A 24,794-nucleotide genomic window follows, 5' to 3' on the forward strand; every position below is an offset into this window, starting at 1 on the left:
TGGAGTAAAAAAAAATATATATATAAGAATTAACCTAACTTGGTTATCGTTATCATTTTTATTTTTACACACTGATCCCAGGCTGTGAAAGGCAGAAACCTTAACCTACATTTTTTTTCCTGAGATATTATCATGTGATTAGTGTTTACACTCATGACTTTTGTTAAATAGATAAGGTTTACGAAATACACACTTATCCATATCTATGATGGCTGGCTGCATTTTTATAGCTAATGTACCGCTGAGATCAGTCATGCGTCCATAGAACGGTTTTTGAAACTAGTACTTCAGCTGTGGTAAATGCTTAGCAGACATAACCATTTTTGAAGCTTGAATGATTTGCGTTTGTTACTAACTCAGACTTGTTGACCTTAAGCTGCTTATAACCATTTTCAACATATATACAGTGAAACGCGCGTCGACACTTATGCAGCTGATATCAAACAGCAGAAAACGAAACGTTTACGAAACGTTTGGTAATTTTATGCCCCAGGTTCCAAAGGGGGAAGCAGCTTGGTTTACTACACTGAAACGAGGATTATGCTCATGTTGTAAATGCCAAGAAGAATGCGAGCCGAAAGGCCATTATCATTTCGTAGTGAACATCTAAAAGTGGGTTATCATAAGTATGGACGTACGTTCCAGTGGTGTAATCCTTTAATAGTTGATTTAAGTATCGTCTCATCAGGTACGAAGTTCGCACTATGTCAGCCTATGTAAAGCCGCTTTCCAAGCAGTGCACATAACACTAATTTTCATTCAGTTCACACAGCCACATAACCTGACTCTCCCTTGACTACACTCCAATTAGCAACAAGCCGCAGGTTTACCCATCATAACCTAACGTTGCTGCCATGAAAACCCACTACACCCTACACAAGTGGTAGGCAACCACCGTTCATGTGAGGAAGTAATATGCCAGGGTATCGAGAGGGTCACTGACGGCAGTGCGTCGAGTCGACACTAAAGCGGCTGTCAAGCATTCCTTCCCGGCCCAAATTGGCATTTCTCTCCTCTTCACATGTACATGGGTTGCTTGCGTTCATTCCACAATCACACACATTCTCCATCATATGCATTACCGGACAAAATGTAATTCACACGACTGGTTTTTGCTTCACATTTCTTTTTGCGGTAAGTGCTATGCGCTCGCCCGGCTAATTTTTGGCAAAATCTTGTTTTAGGCGAAGTTCAAGAGATGGGGTTCCATGAGTGTACATAGTTCGAACTTGAGCGGTTCACCACAGTACACTAACGTCATTTCGCCCTTCATAGCTTAACTCCCCAGCACTTTTCTACCTGCATAGTCCAACTATTATACCAGTAGGTTATTCCCCACTCTATGGAACATCAGCGCAGCTCAGCCACACCGCCACACATAACCATTGTCTCCTTGACAGATCTCCTTCACGGTTTACCACATAACTTGAAAGATTGATTTTTGTTCGGCATGCCACGCCATTAAGCATTATCGAAACTACATTTGACTGAAATGGGTGAGAAATGTGCGACTTAAGTTTCGTACTCGCTTAGATGATTACATCTCTTTTCACCAAATCTAAAAAGAAATATCGTAATAACTAAAGAAGAAGAAATGCGTTCATCCGACTTCATTTACGAATTTCAGGTGATATAGATGAAGCCCTCGAAACGATTTGGCAGGCTCGTAACTAATATTTTCAACATGACACAACATTTTCCACATGAACTCGAAATTATTTTGTAATAACCCCTATAATGATTCAGTCTCTCCACATTTTGGCACAGGCTATTTAAAGCCATCTGTTCATCATATCTGTGCATTTTATTACTGAAAATGTGTCTGCCTTATCCATCAAGTGAGCGCTAAAGATTGGCCAAAAAGATGATTTTTCTTTTATGTACGAAATTGATAGAACATAGAGAATTCGCCCTTTATTGCTATTTATATAATAAGATTAGACATTTGTTTGTACAGTCTATTTTCATCATTGTTCATAGGCAGCAATTAGATATTAATTTCATGAGTTTCTCTGCACAGTTTACTGGGGCTTAGAGAGATGTCGATCAGAAAATGTGCTGCTTTTCCCATAAAGAATTCCATAACCTTTTTTTTCTCTCTCGTATATAATTTGATTTGGATAACATGACGTTCTTACGCGAGGTGCTGTTGTATCAATCAGCCACCCGCGCAGGGAAGGATGACTGATCCACCTAGTTGTGGCACCAGGGCATATATGAATTCGAAGATCGCTTCGGTAATCTGACACAACTGTGGATGTTTGACTTATGCACTTCAGTCCAGGTTCTCTGTCTAGGGAGGAACAGAACCTGTCATTTTCAAGACCTCACAGCTACTGAAAGGGGAGATATGATTTTTTCTTTTTCTTACAAAAAAAAAAAAATTAACAGAGAAGGAGGCCAAGTCAGGATGTTCCCTCTAAGGCTCAGTCCTCTGCTCTTAACGCTACCTCTCTTACCTAACCTAGCGAGGTAGCGTTAAGAACAGAGGACTGAGCCTTTGAGGAAAATCCTCACTTGGCCCCCTTCTCTGTTCCTTCTTATGGAAAATTAAAAACGAAAGGGGAGGATTTCCAGCCCCCCTGCCCCCTACGCTTTTAGTCGCTTTCTACGACACGCAGGGAATACGTGGGAAGTATTCTTTCTCCCTATCTCCAGGGATATATATATATATATATATATATATATATATATATATATATATATATATATATATATATATATATATATATATATATATGCTCTCGAAATGCCTTACTATAACCTGCTAATGGCATGTGGGGTTCTTTTAGATAAATAACATGCATATCTATAAAATGCTAAAAATGTTAACTTATATTTGAGTACAAAAAGGGGATAGGGTGGGAAGAATAGGATACTCAAATTACCCGACAGAATACTTATTTTGCTTAACCTTGTTTTGTGTGTGGGTTTATATGAATTATATGAGAAACATGGTTGATAAATGTCATGGCATAATTTGCTTGTTTCTGAATAGAACACCTGAATACTGTCTTGGGCATTTTAACGTGTGAGATGGAATCCCCACACATCCCCTCTCTGCATATGGCACTGACTATATGCACACTACCTCATAACATCCATGAGCAGACTTAGGGCCTGCCAAGTGTCAGATTTCACATCATTAAGACACTATTCAAGCATCAGCGGTCACCATTTTGAAATATTGCAAACACTAAAGAGACTGAACGTCAGAGAATGTTTTTGCACAAGAACAGCTAATGCATGGGAGAAAGCCTGCCATCCACAGTTGTTACCTGGTCAAGTGATTTAAGTAATTTGGGAGGTTTGATGAATTTAGAATAAGCAACCACGAAAGCATTAAACGTATCATAGATCTGACCAAACAAGACAAAAGAGTACTCCTGTATAGACCTACAGTCGAGAGGATCTGTAAAAGTTACGAAATGGCAGGACAAGCCATTCCCCGCGACAGTGAATTATTATCGCCAGGAAGAGACGAAGAAAGGGTCTCATTCGCCAACATCCAGTCTCATTCCGTCAAGTGCAATGCACTGAAACTACAAACCCCTATCCATAACCAGGCCTCACATACCTTTCTATGGTTTTCCCCAGCTTCTTTATATACCATGGTTCAGTCCACCTCGCTCCAGTTCACGCTAGTCCATTGCACTCCCCCCGTCCCATATGTTTAGGCCCCGGACACTTAAAATCTTTTTCATTTCATTCCTTTTCTTACATCTCGAAACTATGGAACTTTCTTCCGTCCCTGGCACTTTTTAAGTCTTTTCATTTCCTCCAAAATTTGTAAATACTTTTCCTTGTCACCTTTTTTTTTCATTTTGTTAACGTCTTAATGTTTCAATGATTGTATAATTATAATAATGATGATAATAACAATGATAATAATAATAATTATTATTATTATTATTGTTATTATTATTATTATTATTATTATTATCATTATTATTATTATTATTGATTATACGGTGGTCATGATCCACTGACTTGGCAACTTGCCATGCCCATCCACCGCTTTGACTTGGAATGGACAAGTCGCCGCCATATATGACCTCACAACATAGGATGAGGTCCGTGTCGAAGCTTACACGAAGTTCTTTTCTATAGAGTCTCGTCTCGTTCGTAGTGATTTATATCTATAGATCCCGGTGGGAGACTAGGTGCAATTGGTCGGGAATGTTTCTCCTTCGCTGACTTTTTGGGTATCTCCCGGAACGATATATGAAACCGTATAAGAAAGAGGAAATAGCATACTTAAGAATATACGATAGTCAGATGAATGATACTTAGAATTAGTACACACATACACACCTGGATACGTGGCATGTGTGTGTGTAGGAGTGAAGACATGATACTTAAACACAAGGTCAAGCGACGGAGCAAAACAAGTGAAACGCTCTCTGTAACACAAATAGTAATCACACCCTCTGACAGTGAGTCAGCTGGGGATCGGACTCACATGGGTTCATTTCCTGGGTATGGCAGTCGGCCTACACCCAACCCAGGTGTTCGTTTTCCTCTCCGGACTGGTCTATATTAAATAGGTACCTGGCTTAAGCTAGTGTGTGTGTGTGTGTGTGTGTGTGTGTGTGCCTCCACACACGGGAGGAAAAACAGGGTATATACATACAAGGTTAAGATATGGGGCATCGTGAGTGTAAACCTTTTCCCGTAACACAGCAATAGACATTAATCATACATATAAACCTGGATTAGTTAGTGGGTGTATACACACACATAGCAGTAAAGACAATGCACGTGTACGGGTTTACAGAGGGAGCAACACAAGTGTAAAACTCTCTCCTCGGAACACACAAAAATACACATGGGCTTTCATGGTGTACCTTGGACTTATTGCCGTACATGTCACTTTTCTGTTAGTTATTCAATTGAAATGAAATTCATCCTCTGTTCTTAACTGTTATTCAAATATGAACCTGGGTTGATTAATATATAGCACACAGCTGTTAAACTTAGCATATGAGATATGATAATAAATAATTTTGTTTCATTGAATAAAGTAGGGTATTTCTCGTAAATTACAATGGCAATTTTGCAAAAATTCAATATAGCAATTTGTAGAATTATTCGTCTGATCCCTGCAAGCTAGATTCTTCCGCCGTAAAAAAACTAGTTCCATAAACATTCAACCTAAACCGTTTATTAGTATGTTCAGTTGGTAAATGTTTTGCATACTGTAATTATTTGGTACATTTGGCATAAATAATGAGTGACACTTGTATCAAAAATCAAACGAAAAAATTATTATTCAAGAAGGCGGACTCGCGGAGGAAGGACGTCATCCCGTCTGGCTTGCTCTTGCACCTTTTGACGAGAATCTGGTAAACATTAATGATCTGTTGGCCTGAACATGAAACGAGGCGCGGATAGAGACTTATCACCATCAAGTAAAAGGTCAAGATCGAGTGTTGGGCGATATGAGGACAGCAGTGAGGATGAGGGACGCCGAAGCAGTCGTGGAGGCAGCCCGGGACGCCGCTATCCCCCGCCTGAACCACTACACCGATCTGACCGGGATGATTTTGGACGAGCTCCTCGCGGTCCTCCACCACCCTCTTACAAGGTGCTCTGTGTTTCCAACCTTCACTCAAAGGCAAGTGACGAGATGGTAAGAGAAGCTTTGTATCGTGAGTTCAAAAGGTTCGGAGACGTGAGCGTTAAGGTATCATTGGGTGCGGACGAGCGCTTGGCTTATGTTTACTTCCGAAGCAGTGAAGAAGCCAGGGAGGCCAAACACAGTAAACCTAGGATCCTCTTTTATGATAGACCTGTTGTTGTTGAACCTGTATATGAAGCAGCAAGGGATTATATTCCTCCAAGGGGTCGGTCTCGAAGCCCCCCCGACTATGATCGAGGTTACAGGCCCAGAAGTCCTCCTGGGGCAGACTTGGAGGAGCGTTATGAGCCCAGATTTGATCGTCGCAGGCCTCCCCCAATGCCTCACAGTGACTACTATGCAGAGGGTCCTCCAATGCGGCAAGATGACTATGGTTATAGACAGCATCGAGGACGTGGAGGACCTCATGGGCATTATGGTCCTCTGATGCGTGGTGGTTTCAAGCATAATTTTGGTAGTCGTGGTGGCGGTGGTGGGGGAGGCGGTGGCGGTGGTATGATTGACAGCAAACGTGACAAGTTCCCAAATTATCTGCATCATGTACCTCCAGAAGAGGATCCTTTAGCTACCCGTACTTTGTTTGCTGGTAATCTTGAAATAAACATCAGTGAGGAGGAACTACGTCGCATATTTGGACGTTATGGTGTTGTGGATGATATAGACATTAAGCGGCCGCCACCTGGTACGGGAAATGCATATGCCTTTGTGCGATTTCAAAACTTAGACATGGCTCATCGTGCTAAAATAGAACTTTCTGGCCAGTATATTGGTAAATTTCAGTGTAAGATTGGTTATGGAAAAGTGATGCCAACCACAAGAGTGTGGGTTGGTGGGCTAGGACCTTGGACCTCAGTGACACAGCTTACGCAAGAATTTGACCGTTTTGGTGCTATCAAAAAGATTGAGTATGTTAAGGGTGAGAATCATGCATATATTTTATATGAGAGTCTGGATGCAGCACAAGCAGCTGTGAAAGAAATGAGAGGTGTTCCATTAGGTGGACCAGACAAAAAGCTGCGAACCGATTTTGCTGAAGTGAACCCACCCCCAGGATCTTTTCCACCAGGTTACAAGAAAGAATATGATGGAGAGTATCGGGAAGATTGGAGTACCACTGGTCGTGGTGGATATGATGAATATGGCAGTGAATACAGTGCTGGATATGGAAGAGGGCGTGGGCGTGGACGTGGCTGGCACGAGAGAGGACGTGGTGGACATAGAGGAGGTTATCATGGGGATTACCAGCAGGGTGACTACAGGGAATATGATGGTACATCTGAAGGTGGAGATCATGCTGCGAGAACTCCTGAACCTGGAGATGGAAGTGGTGATAATGGTCTTAGTAGTGCACGCACTTTAGCAGATGTTGCACGTAAGACATCAACGGCATGGCATGGGGCACTTATTCTTAAGAATTCTTCTTTTGGTACAAAGATGCATCTTATTGAAGGTGATAATGAAGTTTCTGAAATGATGCATGATGATGATGGGCGGCCGCTTTTGCGGATCACCCAGCGTCTTCGTCTTGATCAGTCTCGCCTTGATGATGTCAGTCGACGAATTAGTGCACCATCTACAGCCACAATATTATTGTCCCTACCCAGCACAACTGCACCCCAGGCTCCTGAAGAATTTGCCGTCCAGACACGGCCACTGCGTAACTTGGTAGCATACCTGAAACAGAAGGAAGCTGCTGGTGTCATCACTTTGAATGCTGGCAACAAGGAAGGAAGCATGCAGGGTGTACTTTATGCCTTCCCTCCCTGTGCTTTCTCTTTAGAGCTACTGCATCGTGTCTCCCCAGGACTGACAGAGGAGACTACGAGAGATGACCACTTGGTTATTGTGATTGTGCGTGGAACTGCAGCTTAGAAGTGACATTTACTTTAATATAAGCTATTTGTTATAATGAAATCATTATTGTTGTTAACTCATAATTTGTGCTAAGTGGCAAGTGTAATCCGTGTGCTTGAACAACTACTGCCTTATAGTAATATGTGTACAGTAGGTAATTTTGTCATGAAATTTGATTTCATAGTTACACATAAAAAGTTGAGAGGTTTGTGTTTAGTATATTATATGCTAACTTGTGACTGTTAATGAATGTATTAGCCATAACTTTTGATATTAAAAAACAAAAAATATGTAGGCTAATGTTCCAGGAAGGAAGTTTTGTTAAACAATTTTATGCAATTAATTTTTCCAGTTGTGTAATTTCATGATAAGTGTAGTGCTATTTTTAAAAATACAGTGAAGTACTGTTATTAGTGTTTGATTGTACATGTGGACCTGTTTTCACAGTGTGGTGAATATTGGTGATAGTGATAAAAGTGAAATTAGCAATGGATAAGCTCAAGCTTTTCTTTTTCAGTTTTGTGAAGTGATTTTAGTGAAGTGACCCTTAAAAGTTTGTGCTTGTGGTGGTGGATAAGCAGTTTGCTTTTTGCAGTTAGTTCAGTGCTCTTGACAACAGTGATTTTACAGTGTTATACCAGTGAAGTTCTTTATTCTTCCCAGTGTTGTGCTCATAAGAAGTGGTCACCCACTTGTTAGTGCTTTGTTTAAAAAAAAATTGTGAGTGTTATGAAAGAAGCATAATTGCTTACCCAGTGAAGTGTTTCAAAAAGTGCAGTGGCATGAAAAATGCAGTGGTTAAAAGTGCTACAGTGGCATACAATAGTAACGCGGGTGGGAAGGCATGCAGGGAGTTTGAGGGTGGGCTTATGCAGAATGCTTCAGATAATCTAAAGTGCATTTTTTTTCTTTTTTTATTAAATGAAATAGTTTCAGTTGAGAATGCAGTTCTTTCCTCAGTCATTGCCTCGAAGTCATTTCCTCCTAAAGTGATTGTAAGGTTATTTATTTATTTTTTTTTTTTTAAGTACAGTTTTAGCCACCTAAGCCAGTCTTTACTATCAGATTTTTCATATTAGCTTTTTGGTTCAATGGCTTAACTGCCCCACATCTAAAAATTAGGTTTTAAATCTTACTAAAATGAAAAGATATTCATTGGGCTGAGTGAAATAAAAGAATTTAAATTTTAAAGTCATTTTGAGCTCTGCATTTCATTAATAAACTTGCATCCATTAGTAATGTCGTTGATTGCAAATCTTTACTTGGTATTGTCGTTAATTGCAGATCTCTCACTGTTTTACAGGTACAAGACTGGCACATTTGGATTAAAGTTCCTATTTACTGTACATAAAATCAGTGATACAGTGCTTCAGATACTATAGTGACTGTTTAGTTCAAATTGGACTGTGCGGTGAAAGAAATGCGTTAAAAGTCTGCCTCGTGGATATGGGCTTCCATTTTTAATAGATTTGTTTAAATTTAAACCAAAAGTGGAGTGCAGCAGTGCAATATGTGTGGTGGTGATTTAACAGTGCATATACTAGGGAGAGTTATCAGAAAAGTATTGGTGGGTCAAGTGAATTTTGCAAAATTTAGTGCCGCAGTGAATTGGGTTTGAGGGTATTAAAATTGCGATTGGGTCATGTGTATTTAGAGAACTGCAGTAATGCAAATCTACTGTGTTGCAGTGAATTGGGCTGAGGGTGAAATTCATGAAATGCGAAAGATTTTAAGTGCAGTCGTGATCAGTGCTGGGGAAAGGAGTGAAGTCTTAATTTCTTGTGCTGGGATAATATCGTTTTGATTAGTGGGACAACATTGAAAGTTAACACGTTCATGGGAAGAATTTTTAGTGTTCATGGGGAAGTGCAGAAAATTGGCTTGTAGTTAACATATGAAAAGAAAATTTCCTTGAATTAGCCTAGTTAAAAATTCCTCAGCTGTGGAAAATCATATGGAAGTTAGCTTTAACTGAAATAATGACTATGTTTCAGTTATGGGTAAGTTCATCTTCCAAGTGATTCTTTCAGCAGAAAGTGCAGTGCAGTGGAGAATCTGAAATATTTAGTAATATTGGTGCTTCTTTCATATACTTTGCTAACTGGAAGGTGCAGTTTTACCATGAAAGATATTCACCACATTGATAAAAAGTTTAGATAATTGTGTTCAAGTGAATAGTGTTTTTAAAGTTCTTCCATTTGATAATTGAGAGTAAACTAGCACTACATGAAAATTATTTACAGCTGAAAATAGTATTAAAACAGTTCATTGTCATTATAAGGTGTTTGTGATAAGTGAAGTGTTTTCACCGTAAGTGAAATAAAGTACTGTACATAGTACGATACTGAGTAATAAAGTGGTGTAATAGTGAGTGTGAAATGTGACAGAATTAAGTACCAGTGAAGTGAGATAGTGTTGTAGTGTTGTGATAGTGTATTGACAGTGCAGTGAATGGTGTTTAGTGAAGGAACAGTGCAGACAGTGGTGATAGTGCAGCAAGACAGTGAAGTGAGTGTTAGTGTTGATAGTGCAGTGAAGATGAACATCAAAAATAATTTTTTCAGTGCATTGAAGTTACAGTTATGTGGTAGTCTCTCATACCTGCTTACATTCATATCTGAAATATTTTACTCGATAATATATATACTGAATATTAAGCTGCTCATAGTTATGAGTATTGTTAAAGGCATACACTCAAGCAGTTACTTCCATATTTGTATGGTGATAGAACAAATAAATTAAGAATCTCTTTATAGTTGAATTTGTTATTACTGCCTTTGCTTAACTGTCCTGTTGGGTATGTAGTCATACCTTGTCCTGCTCACAGTATATTTTGAACATCTTGAAAAGTCATTGGATCACTGGTCAGTGCCACATGAGTTACAAATGTCAGAAACAGCCAAACCTGTGCCAAAACATCCAATCTAACAGCCTCTGTAAGATGGCTGCTTTCCTCCTGTTTATTCAGGAGGAAATGCATATCAAGTATAGGAAAATTATTTTCTTTGAGACAAAAGGTTTTTTAATCAATATCTGTCATTGATCAAGGTTTAGCAATTATGCAACAGCGCTGTGATAGGACTGGCAACATATCTTTCTCATTTATAATGTGGAAAAGCCTTTTTATAATTGGAAGTTGCTAAGGTATTAAAGTTTATCTGCTAACAAATTAGAAAGATTTCCAATGCAGCATAATATTTATGTCATTGGATGTTTGAAGGCATATTATACTCGCTTGTTCTAATTTTTTTCACAAGCCATTAAAAAGAGAACACAATTTTGTGCTGATTGATGAAAAGCTGATGATCTGTAGCTAATATTAAAATTGCCTGTTTGTGTGTGTCTTTGCTCTATGAGAGTGATAGCTAGAAATTTGAAATTGTGCATGCAAACTAAGGGAACCCAAAGGTTGGGCATTATGGTATGGTTATTTTGGAATGATTTTTTTTTAGATGTGTTGTGTGTGTTTGTCAGCACCATAGCTCCATGACAGTGACAGAGACTTGAAAGTTTGTATTAAAGGTGTGTTATCATGGTATGAATATTTAAATGAACAGGGAGTGGTGTGTTTGTGTCAGCACCATAGCAGCAAGACAGTGACGGCTGGAAGCATTGTGTACGCACTGAAGGAAACCCCAAGAGGGTGTACATGAATTTTTTTTTAAGTTTCTGTGTCTGTGCATTTGTGATTCAGCACAATAATACTTGAGTATGAAGTTTGAAATTTGGCATCTGAGTGTAACTACCTGTTTGCACTGTATGGGGAGGAACTTTTGTATTCATTGCGCCCCATCTCCTGGACATCTTCAGCTATCATCCTTTAGATTTCTCTGTGCTTTTTGCACTTAGCATGTCTTCATTCTTTTTATTCCATTAATCCTCCACTCTTATACCATTAAAGTATTTCTTCAAATCTTTTTAATCAGGTTTGCTTAATTTCATGCTATGTTTATGGTTGTTCTGTTTGTACTTCTATCAGACTTGTCCATTGACTGTATCATTGTCTTTTACATATACTTGAAGGTTATGATAAGGTCACCCCTAACTTTTCTTTCTTATAAGGGACAAATTTAAGGTTGCAAACCTTAATTTTTTAACTTGTTCTTAAGGTACTGTCTTTGTTCTTTGAGCCTTCTATATTAGTTCCATGTGTGATTAAAAGTAGAGTGACCAGACTTAAACATATTTTACTAAAGTTTTAGCATTGTGTAGGATATTAAATGCTTAATATTTCTGTGTCCATGAACTTCAGTGTTGTTCAAATATTTGAGAGAAAAGAGTTGGGCTCCTAGATTATCCTTCCTATTCTCTTGCATGCAGATTCCAGCTGCTAGATGATGGTGATATTGTGGTCTTTCACTGTGACCCATCCTCATTATTTTAATTTAGCTAGGTTGAACCTCAGCCATATATTAACCAACTTTGGAGGTATCAAGGTCCTTTTATAAGTTAATACTGTCCTCCTTACATTTCACTTTCCTCATGACCTTTGTATCTATTGCAAGCATATGCAGGTAGAAGACTATACCTTCAGACAAGTAATTCACTTAGATCAAGAAGAGCATTGGTCCAAGAACAGAACCCCATGGCACTCTGTTGGTGACCTCAACCCATTATGAAAAGATGCCCTTTGTCCCTTTACTCTCTGTTTATCTTTTATCCATAAAAGGAATCTTCCCATTATTCTTGCCTGTTCTAGTCAGCCTCTTCATCGGGTTTCTAAATGGTACAGTTCCCCATCCGCCCACCATTTCCCACATTAGTGAGGTAGCATTAAGAACAGAGGACTGACCCTTAGAGGGAAAGTCCTCACGTGGCACTCCAAATACCAATAATCCTTTAAACCTTCCCTTTTGTCAAGGCAGATATCCATGACCAGTCATTTCATTAAACCATGTTGTCTCACTTAGGTAATTACGTCCATTTGCTACTTGAATATCTTTTCTTGAACCTTACAAACCACACTCACCAGGTAGACCATTCTATGGTTCAGTGCCTCTTCATGGTCACCTTTCTTGTAGATGAGTTTGAAGTTTGCCCTCTTACACTTTTGGCACTCTGTCCTTCTCAGGTGACATCTTGAGTAGTTCAAGAGGTTTGTCAAGTATATCTGCACTTATTTAAAACTCCCAAGACCTGGCTGCTTGTTTGCTTAGCTGCTATCTAGACTACACAGCACTCGGTTAGCTACTACATCACATAATTATTGTGTAGCTGTTGACAACTCATGGGTGGCCAATACCTTGAAGCGTTGGAACTGCCTACCTTCTCACATGTTTCCAATAAGTGTGACCTGGCATGTTTTAAAAGACGGGTTTTTCACTTCCTCCAGAATTTGTAAATACTTTTATCTCTTTTTTTTTCCCATTCATTAACCTCCTATATTTCAATTAAGGCCTGACCTTGCTGTAGACTTTTGTCCATGACTGGAACTTCCAATAAAAATAAAGTGAAATTTCAGTTGGACCATGAGTCAAGACCTTTTAGTCTGTTAAAATGTTTTCTCTAGATATCAAAATATTTTCTAAAACTCACTCCCCATGCATGTTCACTGAGGCTGGGACTATAATCTCCTCCAGTGTGAAGACACTTTGAACATGTTATTCAATTCTTACAGCATCCTTCATAATTCTTTGCCAGTCTCTTAACCAGATCAGCTGCTCCTACATGCATCAGAAGTCACTGCCTGGAAATCATTGTACTGTTAGGTTATTGTCAGTAGTTGGAAAACATGAAAATGATCATATGAGTTAAATTTGTAAACCATTTAAAGGACCACCATTTTAATAAATGGTTTTCAGCAATATTGCTCATCTGACTTTTTTTTCCGCTAGACATGGTCAGACGTCGACATCTAGGCTGGGCCTAGCCTCAAGGTTTAGGGAATGAAAGATTTATCATTGCCATATGGTACAGATGGTGTTGTATTTTGGTAGTTTCATATTCAAAAAGTTTATTGACGTAAAATAAGATATATCAAAGGGAGTGGTCAGCTTGCTGATGCACCCTCCCAGCTGACCTAAACAGGCCTCAGAAAATATATAATTCTAATAGCAAAACATTTGTACTTTTTTAAAATCCTGGGCAATACATTGTTATTAATGATATGACAAATTTGATCGGCAGCGTCAGTGATATTAGGATTTGTAAACTTTTCTATGTTATGACAATGGCATTCATAGGGTTTCAGTGTATGAGATTTTTCAACATTACCAAGTTTACATGGTATTCTTTCACTATTAACCAACTCCCAATAACATTTATAGCCTAACCTTAACCTTATTATTATGGTATCTACTCTGGTAGATGCTCTACCATAAATTATATGTGTTCCGTGAAACAGCAATATAATGTTTTGTACTTTCACTTCCGTTATTCTGAATATTTTCCATTTCTCACTCTTGCCTTATTCTAATTTCACCTTTGATTCTTCGTAAACTCATATTGGTTTGAGTCATTGTTATTTTTATTTGTTGATGAATGCCAGTATAAGATGGTATCCAGATAAACTTCACAGTATATTCATCAGCTTTCAGGTAGTAGATAATGTCTTTTCATTGTGACATGAATTCTTTATTTACAGTATTTATAGTGTTAAAAGATAAAAAAGCACTTGCTACAAATAAAGAAATATCTTTGCCTTTCACTGATGCAACTTTTAAACGTTCATATATAGCATGAAGTTCTGCACTTGTAGTTGATGTATAATCACCAACTCAGATATATATGCATCCAATATTACATCCTCTTCAAAGTATTCCCTAATTACAGTTCCACATCCAGCCTAATACCATTCACTGAGCCATCACAGTAGATATGAACTACAGTATATCTGAGAAGGCTATTGATCTTAAACAAGAAAATATGTTTGAACTCTGCTGTTCAAAGTTCATTTTTCTTAGCACCCAACTGAAGAATATCTACTGAAATTGTATCATGCAACCATGGTTGAATCCTATCAGTCTCCAGAGGTGTACAATATTTTACTGCATCATAATCTAACAAAGTCTTGTAAAATTTTGTCTAACTATTCACTTTAACATAGTTATGAAAGAGTAAGAGAGATGTGTGGTAATAAAAAGAGTGTGGTTGAGAGAGCAGAAGAGGGTGTGTCAGAGGTGAAGGGAATGAGAAGTGGGAGACCAGATTGGAGGTGTAGGGATGGAGTGAAAAAGATTTTGAGCAATCGGGGCCTGAACATGCAGGAGGGTGAAAGACGTGCAAGGAATAGAGAGAATTGGAATGATGTGGCATACCGGGGTCGATGTGCTGTCAGTGGAGTGAACCAGGGTATGTGAATTGTCTGGGGCAAAACATGGAAAGTTTTGTGGGGCCTGAATGTGGAAGGGGAGCTGTGGTTTCGGTGCGTTATACATGACAGCTAGAGACTGAGTGTAAACAAACGTGGCCTTTGTTGTCTTTTCCTAGCGCTACCTCGCGCGTATGCGGGGAGAGGGGGTTGTCATTTCACGTGTGGCGGGGTGGCAACGGAAATGAATAAAGGCAGCGAGTATGAATTATAATTTTTTTTTTCACACCATTCACCATTTCCCATGTTAGCGAGGTTGCGTTAAGAACAGAGGACTGGGCCTTTGAGGGAATATCCTCACCTCGCCCCATTCTCTGTTCCTTCTTTTGGAAAATTAAAAAAAAAACGAGAGGGGAGGATTTCCAGCTCCCTGCTCCCTTCCCTTTTAGTCACCTTCTATGACATGCAGGGAAATACATGTGTATTTTTTTAATTTTCCAAAAGGAGGAACAGAGAAGGGGGCCAGGTGAGGATATTCCCCCAAAGGCCCAGTCCTCTGTTCTTAACACTACCTCGCTAATGTGGGAAATGGCAAATAGTTTGAAAGAAAAAGAAAGATATATGTATATGTGTCTCTGTATGTATATATATGTATACGTTGAAATGTATAGGTGTGCATATATGCGTGTGTGGATGTGTATTTATATACATGTGTATGGGGGTGGGTTGGGCCATTCTTTCATCTGTTTCCTTGCGCTACCTCGCTAATGCGGGAGACAGCGACAAGGTATAATGATGATAATAATAATAATGGCTATTTTGATATTTAACAAAGAATCTAGTCCATCATCACCTTTCCCAACCATCCTTACAACAGCAGCAACAACCAACTCGTGTTTTAGATATTTGGGAGTGGAAATAGCAGCATATGGAAGCAGAAGCGAGTCATAGGCTGGGTAAGGGGGCAAAGGTTCTGGAAGCAATGAGGAATATTTGGAAAAGAGAAGCCATTATCTGGGAGGCAAAAATTGCTGTTTGAAGGTACACTAGCCCAAGCAATGTTGAATGGATGCTGTAGCTGAGGATGTGCAGTGGAGGTTAGAGGTGATGGAAATTAAATGTTGTAGAATATGTGGTGTGAGATGGTTTCATTGAGTTAGTAATACAAGGGTAAGAGGGAGTTGGGTGTGATAATGTATTTGAGAGAGCTGAAGAGGGTATGCTGAAATCATGATCAAATGGAAAGAATAAGTGAGGAGAGGTTAACATAGATGATATGGGCTTGTGTCAGAAGTGTAGGGGACGAGGAGAAAGGGAACACAAAATTAGAGACGGACAAATGGAGTTGAAAAGATTTTTAGTGTCAGGGCCTAACTAGGTGAGTGGAAGATGTGCATGGGACAGGGAATGAAAGTGATGTGGTGCCCAGGGGAAGACTTGTTGTCATTAGAATAAGCTAGGACATGTTGATTGGTTGAGGAAACTATGGAATGGTCTGTGGGACCTGTTTGTGAAGAGGGGGCTGTGGTTTCTGTTTTTACACATGACAACTAAAAATGGATTTGAGCAAATGTGGTCTTTTTTCGTCAGTTCCTGATGCTACTTTGTTAATGTGGGAAATGGCATGTAAAGTGTCTGGAGTAAACCATGGAAAGGCCTGTGGGGCCTGGGTGTGGATAGGAAGCTGTGGCTTCGGTGCATTACACATGACAGCAGGAGACTGAGTGTGAATGAATATGGCCTTTTTGTCTGTTTTCCTGGCACTACCTCGCTGAAGGAGGGGGTAGTGATGCTTTTTCCTATGTGACGGGGTAGCAACATGAATGGATAAAGGCAAGCAAGTATGAATATGTACATGTGTATATATGTTGATATGTATATGTACGTATATATGCATGTATGGGCGTTTATGTATATACATGTGTATATGAGTGGATGAGCCATTCTTCATCTGTTTCCTGCTGCTACCTAGCTGATGCAGGAAACAGCAATTAGGTATAAAGATATTGATGATTATAATAATGATAATGACAAGGGGATAAAGGTGAGTGTTCAAATTACAGAGGTATAAGTTTGTTGAGTATTCCTGGGAAATTGTATGGGAGGGTATTGACTGAGAGGGTAAAGGCATGTACAGAGCATCAGATTGGGGAAGAGCAGTGTGGTTTAAGAAGTGGTAGAGGATGTGTGGACCAGGTGTTTGCTGTGGAGAATGTATGTGAGAAATACTTTGAAAAACAGATGGACTTGTATGTAGCATTTATGGATCTGGAGAAGGCATATGGTAGAGTTTATAGAGATGCTCTGTGGAAGGTATTAAGAGTATATGGTGTGGGAGGTAAGTTGCTAAAAGCAGTGAAAAGTTTTTATCAAGGATGTAAGGCATGTGTACAAGTAGGAAGAGAGGAAAGTGATTGGTTCCCAGTGAATGTCGGTTTGCGGTAGGGGTGCGTGATGTCTCCATGGTTGTTTAATTTTTTATGGATGGGGTTGTTAGGGAGGTGAATTCAAGAGTTTTGGAGATAGGGGCAAGTATGCAGTCTGTTGTGGATGAGAGGGCTTAGGAAGTCAGTTGTTGTTCACTGATGATACAATGCTGGTGACTGATTCGAGTGAGAAACTGCAGAAGATGGTGACTGAGTTTGGTAAAGTGTGTAAAAGAAGAAAGCTGAGAGTAAATGTGAATAACAGCAAGGTTATTAGGTTCTGTAGGGTTGAGGGACAATTAAATTGGAAGGTAAGTTTGAATAGAGAAAAACTGGAGGAAGTGAAGTGTTTTAGATATCTGGGAGTGGATTTAGCAGCAGATGGAAGTGCAAGGGAGTCACAGGGTGGGGGAGGGGGCGATGGTTCTGGGAGCATTGAAGAATATGTGGAAGGCGAGAATGTTATCTTGGAGAGCAAAAGTAGGTATGTTTGAAGGAATAGTGGTTTCAACAATGTTATATGGTTGCGAGGCATGGGCTATAGACAGGGTTGTGTGGAGGAGAGTGGATGTGTTGGAAATGAAATGTTTGAGGACTATGTGTGGTATGAGGTGGTTTGATTGAGTAAGTAATGAAAGGGTAAGAGAGATGTGTGGTAATAAAAAGAGTGTGGTTTAGAGAGCAGAAGAGGGTGTATTGAAATCGTTTGGTCACATGGAGAGAATGAATGAGGAAAGATTGACAGAGATGATATATGTGTCAGAGTTGGAGGGAATGAGGAGAAGTGGGAGACCAAATTTTAGGTGGAAGGATAGGGTGAAAAAGATTTTGAGCGATCAGGGCCTGAACATGCAAAAAGTGCACTAGTCGCAATTGTACACCAGATGCAGGTAAAACCACAAGGAAACAGAAATTACAAAGTGTCAAGCTCTTTCGTATAATTATATCATCAGGACTTACTACAGATAGAGAGAACCACAATATGATATACTAACTGCCACTGGGAGGGGCAGGCAAATAAATTAAGTTACGAACTCATGTTAACTTGTGTTCTAGGTAACATATTTTACATTTTTTCTCAAGTTATCTGATTTATGTGAGCCATCATTTTGATACATATTGAGTTCTCTGCTGTATGATAAAAGATCATTCAACATTATTTCTCTCCATTACTGAGTAATTGTACCTGATAACTTGTCAGTTTGATGACCACAGTCTTTAAGGTGGACAAGTATTGCATTATATTTTTAACCGTACCTAAAACTATTTTGATGTTTAAAGCTGATATTAAGAACCATAGCAGTTTGACTCAAGTTAAATTTATCACACACTTTCCACTGGATATTGTACGCAACCTCTTTAAGCAGTTACATAATTTCTGGTAAGACTTACCTGACTATATTATTATTGATGAAAACTACATTAATATTAAAAGTTTTTAACAAAACAGGAGGTTAAAACAAGTTCTTACAATAGTGTAATACCAACAAGTTTTTGTTCACAATTGTTTCTTAAGGTTGAATACTGTAAAATTATTTTCTAGCAAGATTACAAGCTAAATCAAGGTAATATTTGGGATACTCTTATTTATAACCAGTGTCATAATTATTGCAATTTATCATCCATGAATTCAACCCCAAGAAAAATGAATGAAAATACAGAATGTTTAACTTAAATGAGGTGTGTTGAGTAGTATTGAATATATGAACAGGCATTTACAGTTTATGATACATGCCAAATTTCTGGTAAAATTATTTTCAACCCTATTGATAGTGTAAGAATGTCAAGTTATTGTCTACCTCAGTTTTAAGAGTGATTTTGAGTCTACCAAACAATTCAAGTTGATAGGAAATGAATTGTCATTTTTATCAGTAGGCCATACTTAAAGACTTTAATATTATTAAGATACTGATACCATTTGATATTTCTGTATTACTTCGTATTTTCTGTTTCCTTGTGGTTTTACTTGCATTGATGTGTATTAACTGGATTACACCACAAGTGAAAAGTCACATTTGGCAAGGCTTTATCACTGGTATTACAGTTTTGTTAAAGTGCTTCTAACTCCAAAGAAGTCTACATTTCCTTGCTACTGGAAGTAGCACAGCCTGGGACTGCAGGAACCTTCAAAAAGATCTTGGATAATGCCAAGACTCTTCTATAGAAATTGTCCCTAGGGTAATTATAAGTTAATGAAATGATATACAAAGTTGTTGCCGGACTCTGTCTACTCAAGAAGGTTACACCACAAGTGAAGTTACCTTTGGTGAGGCACTTTACCTGCACGGACTTCTATCCACCAAGGGACTACACTCAGCACAACTTCCTGTGCTAAGGAGATAACTTTCTTTGATACTATGCAGAGCGCAGGCCACGGGTAGTACCGAAATATTGTACACATCCACACATTTTATAATAACGGAAATTGTCTAGTCATCTCCCAACTAATAATGCAAGCGTGATATTAACCCTAACCGCAGACCACCGTTGCATCTCTGCCATTGGTACCAAATGCCCATCACTAAAAGGCAATACTCCATCAGATGCTTTAACTGCACTCTTTAGTACCACCACCACTACACAGTCATCCATTTAAGACCACTCGGAACGTTAGACATTCAGACCTCATTTCCCCCTTCAACACCCAGCATACATCACTACAAAATGCCCAGTCTTATTCTTAACTAGTCCACAGAACCCCAGTGATGAGCTAAACATCCTGCAGTTTAATACCACTTGCATCAGAAACACACACGCAAATAGTCAACCTATCCCTAGAACACAGCAGATGTATAACCCGCATCCAAGAAACCAAACACGTCCACATCCTCCCTACTAACTTTATAAGACAAAGACGAGGAAACAGCACTCGTCCACCAAATTACCATTCTCTAACACCAATGACACTTAAGCAGCCCAGAGACGGTGGCAGCACCTCAGAACTATAACCCCCATGAAATAACACCCTACTAACTGCACCATAGGCAACACCTTCCTGGTGTGGTGATCGTTCCTGATCGTGAGGCTTGAAACCTAGGTTTGAAACCTAGTTGCGGCAATGAGTTCAGTCAACCCAGCTGTTCATCCTTCCTTAGGGGTTCGTCGATAATATATCTAAATAAAAAGTCACCCACTACATACTCGTCCTGATATACTCCCCAACAACAAAACTTGACCAGTGTCTTAACGCCTTTCTGTGAGAAGATTCCACTGCCACCATCCCACTTGATTTAGCAATTATATCCAAGGTCCCCGAGATGAACAACTTATAAACCAGCTGCAACTTGAAAATTCTCAACTTATGCGACCAGACTTCTAACCCATCACCTCCAGTAACCAATTTGCCAAACATCACCTTTATACAACCCTGCAGACAACTTCCTTGAGCACACTACACGAAGTGTCCTCAGACTTCTAGGCGATCCTGATAACATTCCACTTTGCCACCCCTATTCATGCAACCATCAAAAAGTACACAAACTAGGGGAAAGGAGACTGGGCAGCCTTCACACAGTACATGGAAACAAAGCTCCAAATCCGTAGTATAGATACCAACCCAGTCATGCCATCTCGCACTAGTCCATCCAAGTTTACTAAAAGCACATCCCACAGGAACAATGAAAGAAATATAACCCAAACTTCTCCCGACAAGTTACACACCACATTAAAAAAAAAGAAAAGAAAAATCGCCATCAGTAGAAGTCGAACATATCCAGACTTCAAAGACCATCCACTCATGTTATCACTGAAAGACAATATGGAAACTGGCTCTCCCTCAGTAAAATTAATCGCTAAGACCCATAGCAACTATGGCACACGTTAGAGACGATCCACACCTGACTCAGTCCAAATAATATTCCTTCTCCCAAAGAACACATTGAGAACGCTGAATAGCCTTAGAAGCTCCAATGCTTGGCTTATAAGCCTGAATTCTATAATCCAATCCAATCCAAATGATTCGTGTTCATGAGGCACATCTCAAAAAGGAAACTCATGAAAAACCACAAAATCCACCAGGAAACAACTACCCAACAAACTTTCCCTCCGAATGTTACAATATATGCAATGAAAATCTTAAAGAACCCCTGTTACTGGTCCTGACTGCATACCAAACACGCACAACTATCTGGCTATATTCAACCACAGATATATTCAACCACTTTTGGCCATACAGCAAAATCCCTAACACCTGGAAGTCTGCGAACATAATGTCAGTCCTAAAACCCTCCAAACCACCCAATTACCCCTCCTCCTATTGCCCTATTTCACTTCTAATCAACAACAGAATCAAGTAATACATCCCATTCCCACCCATGCAACACGGCCTCAGACCTAACTACTACACCATTACATTACCCATTGACCTCGCGCAGCATATCCTACATGACTTAACCAATCACAGCCCCGTATCCTATAGTGGCACCACATGTGACAATGTCCTCCAACAGTCTGGCATATCCCTGGTACAGAAATAATTGACACCACCCTCAACAACAATAAAAAGCGATTGGCCACTCATAGTCGGCCGTTATGGTAACATCTCAAAAGACAGATTTCATTGGAGTTCCCTAAGGGGCACTTCTTACCCCAACCTTCCTCAGTATTTTCTTACACGACCTCCCATTACCGTCAGAAAACCGCATGAAGGTCCTCCAGACACAAGCGACCGCGTAGCACCGTAAATCGCAATAGGAAATACAAACGTGCAACATTCAATTACAAAGTGGAACAATGGCTCACCCAAAAGAGAATGTCTACTTCACAGAAGTATTGAATCCCTATTTTTTAACCCCAGACGAAGACAAATCCATCATACGCACTCCAGTCATACCGTTTAAACAAAACACCAACCATTCTAGACATCACATATGACTTTCAAACTAAATGACACTAACTGGCACCAGCTTTGGACAAAGAATCCCTCGACATCCTCTAGAAACAATGCATCTGTTCCACTGTAACCTTTGTACTTTATAAACATGTTCCGGGACCATTGCTTTTCTTGATTTAGGTAAATAACCTGCCTTATAGGATATAATCGTACCTGAATGGCTGCAGATGATGCAAGGTCATGAAGGAAGTGAAAAGCGAGGACTGCATCAGCTTACAGGGGAACCTCAGCAGACTCCAAAGTTGGTCTGATACATGGTTGATGAAATTCTGCCTGAGCAAAATTTACAGTAATGAGGATGGGGCATCGTGAGAGAAGGCTTGACTATGATCAGTATATAGCAGAAAATAAGCTTCAGGATTCTGTGTGAGAAGGACTTGGGGTGGGGGGGGGGGCAATTATTAAGGTGTAACGTGAAAATGTATGATAATCATTGCTAATATGGAACAAGAGCCAGTGATTTATCATTTCATATACCTAGAGTAGAGAGTTTTGACAAGAGTTAGTCAATGTATATCAGTGTAGTTTTACTGAATGATTTTTCATTATCTGTCACTGTCAAGAAAAAGAATGTTTAAGAAATAAGTAAAATCGTTTTCTTTGAATAAGTTCATTGCTAATGATTGATGTTTTTTTCAGCTGATTAATTTTTGTACATAGATGCTGGTAACTGAGCTTAACTTTAACATTAATTTTTTGTCGATAAGAAGTCCATTATTTTGTATCTAGCACTATCATATTTTTGTAATTTCACTGTTACTCTTTACTCAATGCCATCAGTCATTTAGAATATGCGGTTAGGACTTAACTGGAGATAAGTATATGTATGTACTTTATGTGCATCCTTTGGTAAAGCATATATTCATTGTTTAAGTATTTTGCAAAAGTAACTCACAAATCAAATGAGTTCTTGGACTAAACTTTCAAGACACTTTCAAGATACAGATAATCCAAGTCCCTCAGTGGAAAGAAGTAACTACCATACAGTATGAGTCCATGCTTTGATTTTTATGTATAATAGAATACGTTTTTTTCACAAGTCCTTGAATTAGTACTGTGGTGCCTCGACACTGGAACTTTACCAGAAAATCAATCACACATCAAGAGCTTCCAGTGAAAAGATATCTTAAAAAAGAAATTTCATTTAGTTGGTGATCAAGACCTTTTTATTTTTGGAGAGAAGTTCAGCGGCACGACGCTAGATGGCACTACAGGCAGAACGTGTGCTATTTGTCGAGGAGGTGTTGCGTGGTCTTACTATATTTCTAACATACTCTCCCATGTGTTTGTTTACTTGACCACAGTCACCACCTGCGAGCAATGGCATCGTTAGACGGTAAGAAATCTTATAAGCAGGGATCACTATATGAATAGAGTTGCATAGTTAGATACGGAAAGAGTTTTTCTTTTCGGTCTGAAAGTGCTGTCGGCACTCCTGAGGACAGTACTCATGTTGGAGATATCGCTCTGAAGGGCTGCCGGCACCCCCAGAGGACAGATGCCTAATGTGATAGTCGCCTCATAGGACAGCGTATATAGAGAGCAATCTTGATCATTTTTTTTTTACCCAGACCTGATCTTCAACTACATTAGAACTTTATCATCAGTCTTAGGTCTGCAGTGTGCTGTCTGTATATTCTTGGTATGAATATTGCAGTGCAATCCAAGCCGATGTTCACGGAAACCCTCTTAAGTCTCACCCACAGTCTCACAAACTTAGAGTCTTACTCTTTTTTTGCCCATCATTGGTGTAAGCAGAGCAGTCCAGGTCGGTTTTCACCCAAAGTTCCGGGTGAAGTTCTGAGCGGGTTCGAACGTTGTTATGGTGAACGTTGGCGTTATTCTAAGAACTTTATTCAGATTACCTTTATTTATGCCCTTCACCCATGTAAATACTTCAGTCATATCCCCCTCTACCCCTCCTCTTAAGTGAGTGTAAATTCAGTCTCTAACCCTCATAAGTGAGGTTTCAAATTCCAGGGATCATTTTTGTCATTCTGTTTTACCAGTAGTAATATTGTCCTGTTTGTAATCAGTGTTCCTGTCTTTACCCACACTAAGTGTAGTGCATTTATATATGATGAATTCCATTTTCTGTGTACCTGCCCATTCTGATAATCCATTTAAGTCCCTCTGCAAATTCACTGAATTTTCATCTGAGTCAATTACGGCCCCAGTTTTTTCTATCAGGTGAATTTACTTAAGTCAGTGATTATTATCCAAATCGTTAATATATATAATGAACAAGAGTAGTCCCAAGACTGACCCCTGAGAAACACCACTGGCTATGTTGCCCTAGTCCGATGTAACTCTGTTTATGCATACCCTCTGTTTTCTGCCAGAGCCATGCCCTAATTCAATTAAATACGCAATCCCTGATGCTGTGTGGCGCTATTTTTCTAAGCAGACCCTCATGAGGTACTCCGTCAAAAGCCTTAATTCCTTTTTTGTAAACCCATGTTGAGAATCACTAATGAGATCATGATTCTACAAGTGTTTCTATATTTTATCACTGTAATTGATTCAAGAAATTTCCTCACAATAGATGTCAGACTGATAGGACGATAATTAGAGGCAATGGATCCATCCCTTCTTAAAGATGAGAACGACATTTGCAGTCCTCTATTGCTCAGGAACTATACCTGATTCCTGACTGTTTAGATACTTTTTAAAAGCAGAACACTTACTTCCTCCTTACATTCTTTCAAGACCCTTGCATAAATACCATCTGAA

At 39.3% G+C, this 24,794-nt stretch overlaps 2 protein-coding genes and 1 long non-coding RNA gene across 3 annotated transcripts in view; all 3 read left to right on the forward strand.

Annotated features, from left to right (window-relative positions):
* The first annotated feature begins 5,261 nt into the window (after positions 1-5,261).
* On the forward strand, positions 5,262-10,248 carry nito (RNA-binding protein spenito). Its single transcript, XM_071659517.1, has one exon. It carries the CDS (start codon positions 5,375-5,377, stop codon positions 7,511-7,513), a length of 2,139 nt encoding a protein of 712 aa, XP_071515618.1. The 5' UTR covers positions 5,262-5,374; the 3' UTR covers positions 7,514-10,248.
* LOC139747332 (uncharacterized) lies at positions 5,268-10,248 on the forward strand. Its single transcript, XR_011712376.1, has 2 exons — positions 5,268-5,345; positions 8,799-10,248. It is a non-coding gene; the product is annotated as an uncharacterized lncRNA (long non-coding RNA).
* Positions 10,249-23,255: 13,007 nt separating this feature from the next.
* The window catches only part of LOC139747333 (uncharacterized), a 43,038-nt gene continuing 41,499 nt past the window's right edge, over positions 23,256-24,794 (forward strand). Inside the window, exon 1 of the mRNA XM_071659518.1 lies at positions 23,256-23,397. Coding sequence (XP_071515619.1) covers positions 23,382-23,397 — 16 coding nt within the window. The 5' untranslated portion in view covers positions 23,256-23,381. The remainder of the gene's footprint in view (positions 23,398-24,794) is intronic.

Source organism: Panulirus ornatus, chromosome 68 (genome assembly GCF_036320965.1).
Source record: "Panulirus ornatus isolate Po-2019 chromosome 68, ASM3632096v1, whole genome shotgun sequence".
NCBI lineage: Eukaryota > Metazoa > Arthropoda > Malacostraca > Decapoda > Palinuridae > Panulirus > Panulirus ornatus.

What these genes read in the sequence shown, in the direction of transcription:
- nito (XM_071659517.1), top strand. Translation starts at nt 5,375, where the DNA reads ATGAAACGAGGCGCGGATAGAGACTTATCACCATCAAGTAAAAGGTCA.